Source organism: Phyllostomus hastatus, unplaced genomic scaffold, assembly GCF_019186645.2.
Source record: "Phyllostomus hastatus isolate PE091 unplaced genomic scaffold, TTU_PhHast_1.1 phas_scaffold_1674, whole genome shotgun sequence".
NCBI classification, from domain to species: domain Eukaryota; kingdom Metazoa; phylum Chordata; class Mammalia; order Chiroptera; family Phyllostomidae; genus Phyllostomus; species Phyllostomus hastatus.
The window spans coordinates 12003604-12016185 of NW_025334011.1; the positions used below are offsets into that span (position 1 = coordinate 12003604).

General features: G+C 44.5%; 1 protein-coding gene across 1 annotated transcript in view; it reads right to left on the reverse strand.

Moving 5' to 3' along the window:
* Positions 1 to 419: 419 nt before the first annotated feature.
* The window catches only part of JCAD (junctional cadherin 5 associated), a 48402-nt gene continuing 36239 nt past the window's right edge, over positions 420 to 12582 (reverse strand). The window contains exon 4 of the mRNA XM_045857737.1: positions 420 to 7926. Coding sequence (XP_045713693.1) covers positions 7892 to 7926 — 35 coding nt within the window. The 3' untranslated portion in view covers positions 420 to 7891. The remainder of the gene's footprint in view (positions 7927 to 12582) is intronic.

A 12582-nucleotide genomic window follows, 5' to 3' on the forward strand; every position in this document is an offset into this window, starting at 1 on the left:
AGCGATGTGGCAAATCATTTCCTTCCCCTGGAGGTGCATCACCAGAGAAAGCCAGGTTTTGCATTTGACAGGCCCCAAGATTGGTCTGCAGAGGTGGCTGCTTATAGCTGGCCCTTTTGGTCTCGTGATTGCTCTCTCCTTGGAAGGCAGGCACTGTCACATACTCGCCATTTGGGGCAGCATGTTTAGTCTTTGGTGAGACAAAATCTTCAGTGCTGCCTGCAAGGCTCCCATCACAAAGCTTTCCGCAGAGACGTGGGAGGCATAGGAACTGCTCTATATTGCTGGTTGGTGAGCATCCACCCACTCTGGGGCTAATGCCTTGAGGTAGTTTAAGTATGGCAGAGACAGCTGGTTGCCAGTAAATAACTGTCATCACTCTCTTTATTAGTAATAAAACATTTTTATTCAGACCCACAATGGTACCGTTTAAAAGACAACACTTCCCAGCCTCCCTTGCAGCGAGTTTGACCATAGGATTAAGTTCCAGCAAATGGAATATAAGCAGAAGAGCTTTGGATTGCCTGAAAGTCTCTTTAAAGGATGCTAAGGAGAATTCTTCCTGCTATTAGCCACCTGGAATTTGTCTAAGATGGCTGGCACCCCAGCAGCTATCTTGGACCATGAAGTCACCTTAAGGGTGGAAGCCACTGTGTGAGGATGCCGGAGCAGAAAGATACAGGGAGACTGGCTCCCCAGTTGCCATGGAGCTAACCTGCTAGACTGCCTGCCTCTGATTTCCTTGGAAGTGTGAGGAAAATAAGCCTTTATCCTCTTTTAAGTCATGGTAGTTTCCAATGTTCTGACATAAGCAGCTGAAACTGACACTAACAAATGCATTCAGTATTATAAGCTGTTGCTTTATACTTTCCTGACTGACTGATGATCATTTTCTCATCCACCAGGAGTATAGCAAGCTAAGATAAACAGTGCGGACTTTGGGGTATTGAAATACGTTTGAATCCCTCTTGCTGATTGCTGCATCTGTAAGGAGTTATTCATCTTCTCTGTACCTGTTGTGTCTTTTAAAATGGTGTGCATTAAATTAATCAATGCATATAACATACCTGGCACATAGTGGGGGCCTGGCAATGTTAGTGTTAGTGTCCCTGTCTTCCCTTCATCCCATGTTGAGCATTTATTTTAAATATGTCAAAGAAACAACAGCTAAATGCACACTTGGGTTGATTTCTCCACAAGCTCACCCTGCTGTCATACTCTTAGAAATACGCCAGTGCAGTTAGGCAAGGTAAAAACATCCAATTAACATAGCAGGAAGCACAGGACTGAGAAAGGCAGCCGAGAGAACACTCAGGGGAGCCTCCATGTGATCAGGCACAGACCTCCTGTAGCTCAAAGAAGCACTGGGTTTTCCAGCTAAATCCAAACCAGAGGTCCATGGGGCCTGGGAGGGCTGGCACGGTTTTCCATGGAGCTGTTGTCCCCCAAATTCTAAGCAATGGGGTAACTGACAGCATTTCCAGCCTGTAAAATAAATACGAGCTGACCTGGGGGAAGATTTATGTGTGGGGTAGAAGCTTAGCCCGTGAGACCCAAACATCTCTGAGCCCGAGTGCATTTGAAAGGACACCAAGCAGCCAAATGGTGAGAAAGGCAGTCTGCAGACACTGGATGAATGCCTTGGGCTGACTGTCAGGCTCATTAACACCCCAGTGCCCTGCTCCAACCTAAGAAAAACATGTTGGGAGACTTCAAGGTTGTCAGCCTCTTGGCTGCTCCGTGGCCATGGCACCAGGGAGAGAAGCGTGATGAGTCACTGGAACAGGGAGGGACCCCCTGGTGAAAGAAGCAATGGCGGGGCTCCCTCCCCCGGGGACCACTCGGCCCTCAGCTCCACATAGCCACAGTTTGGGAATCACTACTCCTGGGCCCTCTGGGCAGGGCAAAAGACTCTATGGACTTCCAGTTTGCCCCCAAAATAGTTATATAATCTTAAAGTTGGAAGAAACCAGCTTAGTTCAATCTCTGTTCTCCACTTAGGAAGTGTTCCAGAGAGAGCAGAGGAGGTGGCTGGCCACAGCTAGTTAACACAGAGCCAAGCCCAGGACTGGGTCCTCTGGTTCCCAGGCTGTACAATTCATCTTACAGTATTAATTTGGTCAGAGGACTTCTTTTTCTGTAGTATTTTAACATGTGGACCCAGTGGTCAGCCCTCAGGGTCTTACTTTAAAGCCTGCATCTCCTCAACATGGTCTGAGAGTTCAGACGACTTCCTGCAGGGGCCCTGGAACACTCGAGTGTGAGACCTGCACACGGGGAGCCGAGGGGAGGACACGGACCTCGGTCGGGAACAGCTACTGGAAAAGAGAAGGAGCTCAAGTTGGAAAGGGGGACCGAACTTTAAAACTCGAAAACAACGGCATATACGTTTATCGAGCTACTGGGAACGAACTGAGAGCAGGTGCCTCTGCTTCCGGAAACGTGGCACTAGACATGAGGAGAGGGGTCTTCGAACAGGGACCGGGGCCTGCATTTAAAACCTCCAAGTTGCCAGACACTGACTTGCTTTCCCCCTGGACCTGAAGTTCAGGTCCACGTTCACCTTCCGTGCACTGAACGGCCAGCGTGCCAGGGGCCTTTCTGTATATTTGATTCTTATATTCAAGGAGTGAGAGAGGTACCGTATTTTTCAGACTGTAAAATGCACTCCCCCCAAATTTGGGAGGAAAGAGGGGTATGTCTTATAGTCCAAATATAGCTTTACATTTACATTGGTGAAATATTATGTTATTTGTGTTATTAAATATTTTACCACATTTTTTGCTTCAAATTTTTCCCACTATTTTCCTCCTCTAAAACCAAGTACGTCTTATGGTCTGAAAATATGGTAGATGTGGAAACAGAATCTGGGGAAGAGACATGTACAAGGCCACACGTTAAAATTCAAACCCAGTCCCCAAGTGGATCCCAGGCCTCTTCCCACCACATCAGCAAGCCCCTGTGAGGATCACAAAGTGGAGCACCAACACCCAGGAAATACCTGGTGGAGACCAGCGGGGCTGGAACGTCTCGGGCCACCTGACCCTGTACCGACACCACCAGGGCTGTGCCCATGCAGCCGGCTGCCTCCGGGGTCAGCCTTTAAGGCCCACGGGACAGCCAAAGACGATGAGCATGGGAACTTTCATGCAACGTCTTTATTTGGGACGTGTGTCACGGAGCAGGCCAGCCATCCTGAAACAGCAAGTCCTTACATTACGCAGAGCAATACAAGAGCTCCTTTAAGACATTCAAATGTGCCGTGCTGGTGTCACTAGTCTTCACCCACCTTCACCTCTCGTCACCCACCACAAGGCCTCTGGCACCACCTGCTCTGGGGGCCAGACCACAGCCGGCCTCTGGCCAGCACTGCTTGCCTTTCCTGGGACCCTCCCCACCTGCCTGTGCCTTGATGGTGCCCGAAGAAATGCTGTACAGTTACCGAGTTCCTGAAGACAGGGCCTTGTCTTCACCACATTTTAGAAGGTCTTGTTCTTTTTTTTTTTTTTTGAGATGCCTCTGCTTAGCTATACTGTCAGGCATGCATATGCATTGGGGGGCTTGAATTTCAGCTGATTCAGGTGAAGAATAAGTCCCTCATTGAGTTTATAATCTGTAAATTACTGCTCTTCTCCCTCACTGAGACATGCGGTTTTCATTTTTAATTTCTGCCATGTGCTTCTCAATCTTTTGTCTCCCTCTTGCTCTGTGACAGTAAACGGCTGTGCCTGGGCCCGCCGTGGGGAGGGAGAGGGCAGCAGGACAGAAGGGCTGCCCCTCTGGCTCAGCTGCAGGCCCAGGGCCTAGCTTCCACTTGGGAAAGGGGTGAATGGTTGGGAGAGCGCTCCTCCTCACCCCCAATCAAGGCAATGGGACGAATGGCCACACTTGCCTTTGGGTTAGAGTTTCAGTCAGAGGCCATAGTACAAGGATGTCCCTGTCCTCTGCAGTAAACACAACTGTGACAGGGGGTCTCAAAAGTCAAAGCCAGGAATCTGCAGGCGCTCTGCCAGCCTCGCCACACTGCTGATGAACCCGAGGATTGTTTCAACGGGCAGTCTGCTAGGCCACCCCGACCTTCCCATGAGGCCCCCGTCTGAATTACAGTCTTATCCACTCCTTACCACGCAGGCTGGGGACCCTCTTTCTTTAATGCTACTTTATCATCTCCCCTTGGTGGGTCCCACAGTGGGCCAACCCACCATCCAGGAAAAGGACCTCCCACCATGCAGACTCTTGAAGGTCACTTGGAATGTGTCTCTTAAATTCTGTCCTGAGTAGCAAACTCTCCTCCCACGAACAGATGTACAGAATCTGCAGTGAAAAACAAAGAGAAAATGCAGAAATCCCCCAGGCCTGCTAGACTGGCTTCAGCTTAAGAAACACACTCCCACCCTCACTCCGTCCCAAGCTCCATCCCCTGCACAGGCAGATCTAGCAGAACAATGGTCCCAACACTGAAGCAACTGCATACAAGAACTCTGAAATGGGAGTGTTTCTCTAAGCTCAGACATTTAGAGAGAATTCTGCTGCACTGATCACTTTTCAAGAGATGATAACCTGATACTTAACTGCGTATTATTTAATCACTTTAAACAAAACAAACAAAAGAGGCAACACACACACACACAGTCCTTGGGGGTCACAGATGCAATGGCAGGTCAATCTCATCTTCCATCCGTCCCTTCCGCTCAGGGCTGGGAGGCAGCTCTGTCACCAGTGGGTGGGCTCATCGTTTTTCCTCAGAAGCCCTCGGCCAAGCTTCTACCAGAGTCAGTCATTGCGCTGCCACACAGAGTGGTCAGGGTCTAGTTCAGAATCAGTGGAGTTTAAGCACTTGAACTTCCACCGACACCAGCCCTTCACCAACAGTCAGATGAATAGGAAATGTTCTACTTAGAATCTCCACATGAATTAAAACTGCAACCTATACTTCCAGTACCCCCACCAGATCTCAGAGAGTAGCCATTCTTAAGTGACTTTTAAAAAAGAAATTCAAATAGTTGTGGACAACATGAAGAAGGATTTTGAAGCTGCTGCAGTCAGGGGCTGTGTGTACATTTAAGGGGTTTTCTGTGGTTTGCAGAAACATAAGGTTGAAAAATGATAATAAAGATATTTGGTTTTCAATCATTGAGAATCTTCCTTCAAAGAGGTAATTAGAGCTATATTACTAACATATTTTCCTTTTGCAAATTAAGAAATACAAATACATTTCATATGTAATTCTTCATATAATTTTTAGTCCAAATGTTAAAAATTAGAACTTTTAATTTAATTGTACAAGCCCTAAATTATTAAACACCAAAAGTTAGTCATTCATATGACAGAAACAATGACAAACATAAAAGACAAAAAGTTTTTTTCAGCCACAAGTAATACCAAAGACATATGTATATATGAGCAATAGAAATAATAAAAGACTGATTAGCAATCAGTTCAATACCTTTGGGAAATTTCTGATTAGACTGTATTATTTCCCTCAGAATATGCAAGTTTAAAAGTCAAATTTTCAAAGTTACCTTCCCTTCTCCCCCAAAAGATTTATTTGCAAGTTGGAATCCAGAAATAAAGCTTAGAAGTATAAATATTGATAATATCAACTAAATTCAGAATGGTTTCAGAAAGCTATAATACAACAACTTAGAAAGAAACAAAACAAGAGTATCATATTTTGGTTTGTTTGTGATATACATAAGGTACAATAATTGTTTCTCTTTACCCTTCTCTTTCTCTTGAGGAATAAGCTAAAATTATTTCTTTTCCTTAAAAGAAGTCTTTACATGGGATCAACAAAATTTAGAAGGAAGTCAGAACAGAGTTCATTTATATGTACATTGTACAATATATGTGTCTCTTTGTATATGCACATACCTATCTGCTTATGTATATATCCGCCTACCTTCTTACACTTGCATTTAAAAAGGGAAGCAGGATACCCACAAGACCCCCAGGCGACCACCCTCATTAGTTCTGGTCAGATAACTTAGGTGATTCACTGACTATAACACAGTAATAAATCTCTTATCCAGTAAATGTTTCCCGGGAAAAACAATGTAAGCTTCTCCTAGCGGAGACCTGGCCCTTCTCTTTGTGTTGTGAAAACAAGAGCCTACTATAACTTTTCACAAGAGCCAAAAATCTGGAAAGAAGTGACCCAAGACTGTGGATAAGTATATTTGAAAAGATTTTTTAGAATTACTTAGATTCTGTGTTGTTTATTACAGTCCAAATACATGAAGTTCTTATGAAACAGAATCATATGGTACAGATAAAAACAGGCGTGGAAGCCCAGTCAGAGCTGTTTTAGGGCCAAATTGCAGACCACCCAGCAGTTCACATTTTAGGAATTTGAAATGTCTAAAAATAGATAAGGTGGCTTCTCAAAAAAAAAAAAAAAAAAAAGGAAAGAGAAAAGTAGAAATGAAAAGAAAAAGAAAAAGGGAGGGAAGAGACAAGAACGTATTCAGGAAATGCTAGCTAACGAGAATACCTTACTTAGAAAGAATAGGCAAATGCATAACAAATGCATAAACTTTGTGCAGGTTAATGCAATAGTAAACACAGTAGAATACATAGGCCTCATAATACTTTTACAATGGCATATTTAAAACATCTCTAGCACTTTAAAAAATATGCAGAGACTAATTAAGGATCATTCTAGACAAAAATACATATTTCTTAAAGGGACAGAGGGCGAGGGGAGGAAAGTATGGTCTCAGGGCAGAGCCCCATAGATATACAGAGATGAAACTATGCTTTTTGGTAATTCTAGTGGACATGGCGGCAAAAATTATCATAAGGATGCTGGCTGGTTTTGAGAGGGTTATATAACCTTGTAGCTATATTTGTAAAAAAAATTTTTGTTAAAAGTTTATTTGATAAACCCTGTAAAATGTCTCTATTGACATCTTTTTCTAAGGTAAACCAGGAATAGCAGAATTGTGAATGGATAAGGGGTATATGCTTTAAAGCAAAGGTGAACCCTCTCTGGGTCCCTCTCACACAACGGGATACAGATTCTTAAATAAAATAATACTTCCTTATAAATCTGCCACCTAACAACTGTTTACAACATAGAAAAATAGCATTTTTGTAAAAAGAAATATAGTCACTTTGTTAAAATGGTCTATTTCAAACCAGCAATTATTTTTCATATAAAGAATTTCTAAGTGTCCATACAGGAAATAAAAATAGATAATACTGAGTGCAAAGCAGATGATGGCATTGTTTGCAGACGATCCTAGTATTTCATTACCAGATAAATAATACTCTTAGTACATTATAGCAAGTTTTAATCTTTTAGAAACTTAAAAAGATATTGCTTTTAGTCTCTGATGGCAAGTTACTTATAAGTTAAGTTACTCCCAGCAGCAGAAGGCCAAATTGATTAGAAATGGATCTCAGATATGCTCGTTCACATTTCCCCTGAAGTCAAAGTGCAGAAACACCGGGAAAGGGCCTGCGTCCCACACTCCTCCACGCGAGCATGGACCGCAGGCCCTGGGGATGTGAAGGGGAACTCATGACATTCACGACCCTTTCAAAATCATTCCCTCTGTCGTCCATGTTCAGATTGTCACAGAACCAGATTAACACCAAACTATTTACCAGCTTGGCTAAATCCATCATGCAGGAGAGTCTATGGGACTCTTTTCTAAATAGGTATTAACTCTTCATGTTACAAAAACAGGTGATTTCAACAGACTACTCCTTTACTTCCACAAAGCGACTCTGTAGCCATGGAGTCTCCTGGCAGCGGTGGTAACGGACGTCACAGTGCACTACAAGCCAGCAGTGTCTACTGACACACGGACAAGCTGGCTGACAGACGAAACCACAGGACACGCAGTCAGCAAATACGGCAGGCGGGCACTTCACTGCCATCTCATCACACTCTCTCCACTCTGCTTGGGTCATATGAGTCTGCAAAAAAAAAAAAAGATAGAAAAGAAAACGAGGGGAAAATTCAACTGGTTTGTTCCTGGTTTAATTCTCAGTGCATAAATAAATAAGTTTAGGTAGCAAAATCTGTTTCAATAATTTTGCTTGCACTGAGAAGAAAGCTGTTATCACTGAGTTGAATGTGTGTGATCTTTCTCTAATCACACATGAAAAAAATGTGAGTTGCCCTTAATATTTTGATAGTCCCTTCCTGATGTTGATAGAGAAACATAATTAGCCTTAAATGCAATGCCTGTTAACCAGCAGAGGTGTGCTCAGCTGGTGCTAAGGACTGTTTAATTATTTTTTGTAAATTACAACTCTAATGAAAGTTTGCCTTGCAGTGTGCATCTTCGTGATCAAATGCGGTCACAGCAGAGCTCGAGGACCCTGAAATCCTGACTGCTGGGCCTCTGTCTCTGACTGCCAGCACCCGGTAGGCTGGACCAGGGCTGGACACAGGCCTGTTAGCACAAATCCTCGGGGCCTTCCCCCACACAGGTGAGTGAGTCTGGGCCATCCAGGGGTCCGTTCTGTAGCCCACACTGAAAAGTCCCAAACTGGGCCCAGATGGCACAGATGACACAAAAAACAACAGTCCTAAACTGCCATCAGTACTGTGCCAGGGGACGCTAAATCTGACCCCCTGGGAGTCACAGATCTCTGGGTCCAGGAAGACCCGAAGCACACACATGTGCCTCCCATGTTCAGGAATTCCTGCCATAGCAGTTCATAACTGTTCAGGAGAAAACACATTAAGAAATATGGAAGGATGGTACAATTTGATAGTCGTAGAAACTATTAGAAACAATTGCTTCTTAAGACCTCTAGAAAACTGCATCCTGAAGCCACACAGATCCCAATGTCTCCAGGAGCACGTCCTCCTTGCACCGGCTCCATTTCGCCATGACACATTCACGACACGAGGCCAGTGTGACAACTAAGACAGCATTTAGAGCACTCCGAGTCTGACGTTACAAACCAGAGAGGGCGGTTGCTACGTTTGGGAGAGGAGCTCGCTGCTCGTCAGACATGCTTCACGCACAAAGTGCCCATCAGGCGAAAGGCAGCGGAATTCACCAGCCGGTGCCTTCTGACGTCTCACAGGACATCACCCGGTGGGACAGCAGAGGGTCTCACCAGCCGAGAGCCACACTTCGGTGTTCAATCAGCCTCACAGTGAGCTGATTCTGAGAGGGGCCGCCTGGGAGTGAAGACCTCTGCTTCTCCGCTGGGAACGAGGTGGGCGGTCCCTCGCGGAGGGCTCTGGAAAGGGCACCCCGCAGCTGTGAGAGGCTGGAGAGACCTGGAGCAGCGAGGAAGCCTCTTACTACATGGACCCGGGGCACTGACCAGCCCCCTCAGGGCTAGATACGGGGACACCTCCACAGCACGTGCCTCCACCCCAGAGCCCCACAGTAGAAGTTGAAGGCCCAGAGACAGAGAGCAGTGAGAGGATTCTGTAGAACGTGGGCTCTTTCCTCGGATCATGGAGGGCCCAGGCCTAGTTTACATTTTCTAGTAGCCACATTAGGCAAAGAAAAGAAATCAGGTGGAATTAATTTTAATGATGCATGTAATTTTACCAAATATATCCAAAGTGTCATTTCAGCAGGTAATCGGTATAAAAACTGAGACATGTTAGATTATTTCTGCACTAGGCTCTGAACTCCAGTGTGTATTTTACACTTACGGCCCATCTCCACTTGGATGAGCCACGTTTCAGGTGCCCAAGAGCAGCACGCGAGAGGGGCTAGCCCGGACCTACAGAACACAGAGGGCACCCAAAGATCTGGGGTCCTGGTTCCTGTGGGCGACAGTCCAGGTAAAGACAAGTCACTGAGCCTGGCCTAGTGGTGTTCTGTGTATGAGCGCCCCCTGAGAGACGCACAGATGTCCAGCCTTCCAACGGCGTCACGTGGCGTCGTGCAGCCCCCCGGGTGTCCCCCACAGCGGCCCCGAGGCAGCGTCTCTCCTCACTCTCTTGCCGTGCTCGCCTTGCAGGGGTATATGGAAGTTGAGGGAACCACAAGGTTCTGAACCAGCAGGTTCTGAAACAGTAAGTTCTGAAACAGTGGAGACGGGATTCCATCCCCTGAATTGGTTTTGAGCTGCTCATTTCTTAGCCAGAGCCCAGAAAGTCCACTGGAAAGAGGTTAGCTGAAAAGCCCATCACCAGGCTGAAATAAAGACACTTTATGATGCCAGGTACTACGACACAACATAGATAATAAAGTTCTGAGAGGGGGCGTGGGGGGCAGTTACAGATAAACGTGTTATATTCTTGGTCTGAAATTCCATAACAAAATTTAACTTTACGTGTGCTGTGCACTCAGGGACAGTGAAGTGGTTCTCACACACTGGGGTGATGGAAGAAAGGGTGGGGTGGGGACAGACATGAGGATTCCTGTGTTCAAAATAAAATTTAGCAAAAGGAAAACAAAGTCCAAAAGTTTATCAGCAACAAAGCAACAAGGCTTTATTCTAATCTGTAAAGCAACAATGAGGAGCTTTATATTTATTAAATATAAACTTTAATATATGTCAAGTGGTACCACCTCCATCTTATGGCTCCTCTGGGGAAGGGGGCAGGAGAGGAGGAATCATGCGAAGCCTAATAAACTCCCACAGCTCAAAAATGGGCTGCATAACACTTTTTCCACAGTCTTGGTAATCTCATCCTCAGCAAAGACCAAATCTGTCAGATCCAAGAGGGCCATGAAAAAACAGTTATTTCAATAATGTAGTATTTTGCATAAGGAACAGAGCAACATTGGCTAACAGTCCTAAGAATCATACTGCATTTCTGGGAAAATTTAAAAAGTGCCAAGTAGACTTTTTAACAAAAATTTATGGATTCTTCTAGCTGAAACAAGTGATCTTTTCCATCTACTTTTAAATTCTTGGATTTCATCCTCACTTATATGGTCAGTTAATCTACAACAAAGGAGGCAAGGATATAATGGGGTAAAGACGGTCTCTGCACTAAGTGATGTGGGAAAAACTGGACAGGAACATGCAAAAATAAAATTGGATCACTTTCTTACAACCATATACAAAAATAAACTCAGAGGATTTAAAGACTTAAAGGTAAAACTCAAAACATTAAATCTCCTATAAGAAAATGGGCAGCAAACTCTCCAACATTTCTCTTAATAGTATTTTTTTCTGATATATCTCCTCAGGCAAGCAATGGAAACAAAAGAAAAAGTAAACAGATTAGACTACATCAAGCTAAGAAGTTTCTGCACAGCAAAGAAAACCAACCAGAGGAAAAGGCAATCTACTGAATGGGAGAAGATATTCACTAATGATACATTTGATGAGGGGTTAATTTCCAAAATATATAAGAAAGTCATACAACTCAACACCAAAAACATTAAACAATCTAATTAAATAATGAGCAGAGGACATGAACAGACCCTTCTCCAAAGAGGACATACAGATGACCAACAGACATGAGAAGATGCTCATTATCACTAATCATCAAGGAAGTTCAAAGTCAAACCACAATGAGATATCATCTCACACCTGTCAGAATGGTTGTCATTAAAAAATTGACAACAAGCACTGGTGAGGAAGTGGAGAAAGGGGACTGTCATGCACCGTTGGTGGGAATGCCGACTGGTGCAGCCACTGTGGGAAACAGTACGGAGGCTCTCCAGAAAATTAAAATTAGAGCTGCCGTATGATCCGCAATTCCACTTCTGAGTATTTATCCAAAGAAAACAAAAGCACTAACTCAAAGAGATACATGCAACCTTATCTTCCCTGCAGCATTATTTATAATAGCCAAGTGCCCATCAGTAGACAAGGAGATAAAAAAGTTGTGGTACATACATACAATGAAATATTACACAGCAATAAGAAAGAATGAACTCTTGCCACTGTCACAGCATGGATGGACCTAGAAAGTTCTATGCTAAGTGAAATAAGTCAGGTAGAGAAAGACAAATACCGTATGTTTTCACTTGTATATGGAATCTAAAAAAAATGAATAAAGAAAACAAAACAGGACAGTCCCACAGACACAGGGAACAAGCTGATAGTTGCCAAAGGGGATGGGAGGTGAGGGCAATGGGAGAAAAAAAGGAAAAGAATCACAAAGATCAAATCTATTTCTAAGCAAGTAAGAGGAAGCTGAAAAAAACACTGACATTCTGAACTCTAAAAATGGAGATGTTTAGATGACGTCTGTCCATATGAAAAAGTAAATAAACAAATAAACCCTTGGATTTCGAAACAGAAAACAGAGGAGCGGGGCGGGGGGGCCACGCTGCTGGGGCAGCCCAGGAGATGGAAGGGCCAGGAGCAGGAGGTCGGGCAGGGGTCTGAGGCAGCACAGTGACACTCGCCTCAGGGGCCACGGTTTCCCCTACTGTGAAAGGGTCTGAATGAATGACCTAAGGTCCCTTCCAGTCTGTGGTTTATGACACAGACCTTTTGAAATCTACCTCAGCTCTTCTTCTGATCATTTTTGCACATGTAACTGACCATCTCCAGCCCCTGACAAAAACGTCTGACACAGAGATGCCCAGAGGTCTCCTGGCCTATCTGTGTCATAGCTGGGATGATGACACTGTGCTTGAGGAAGATCACGCTGTTCCTGTCATTGGGAACCTACCTGGTGGCTTGATG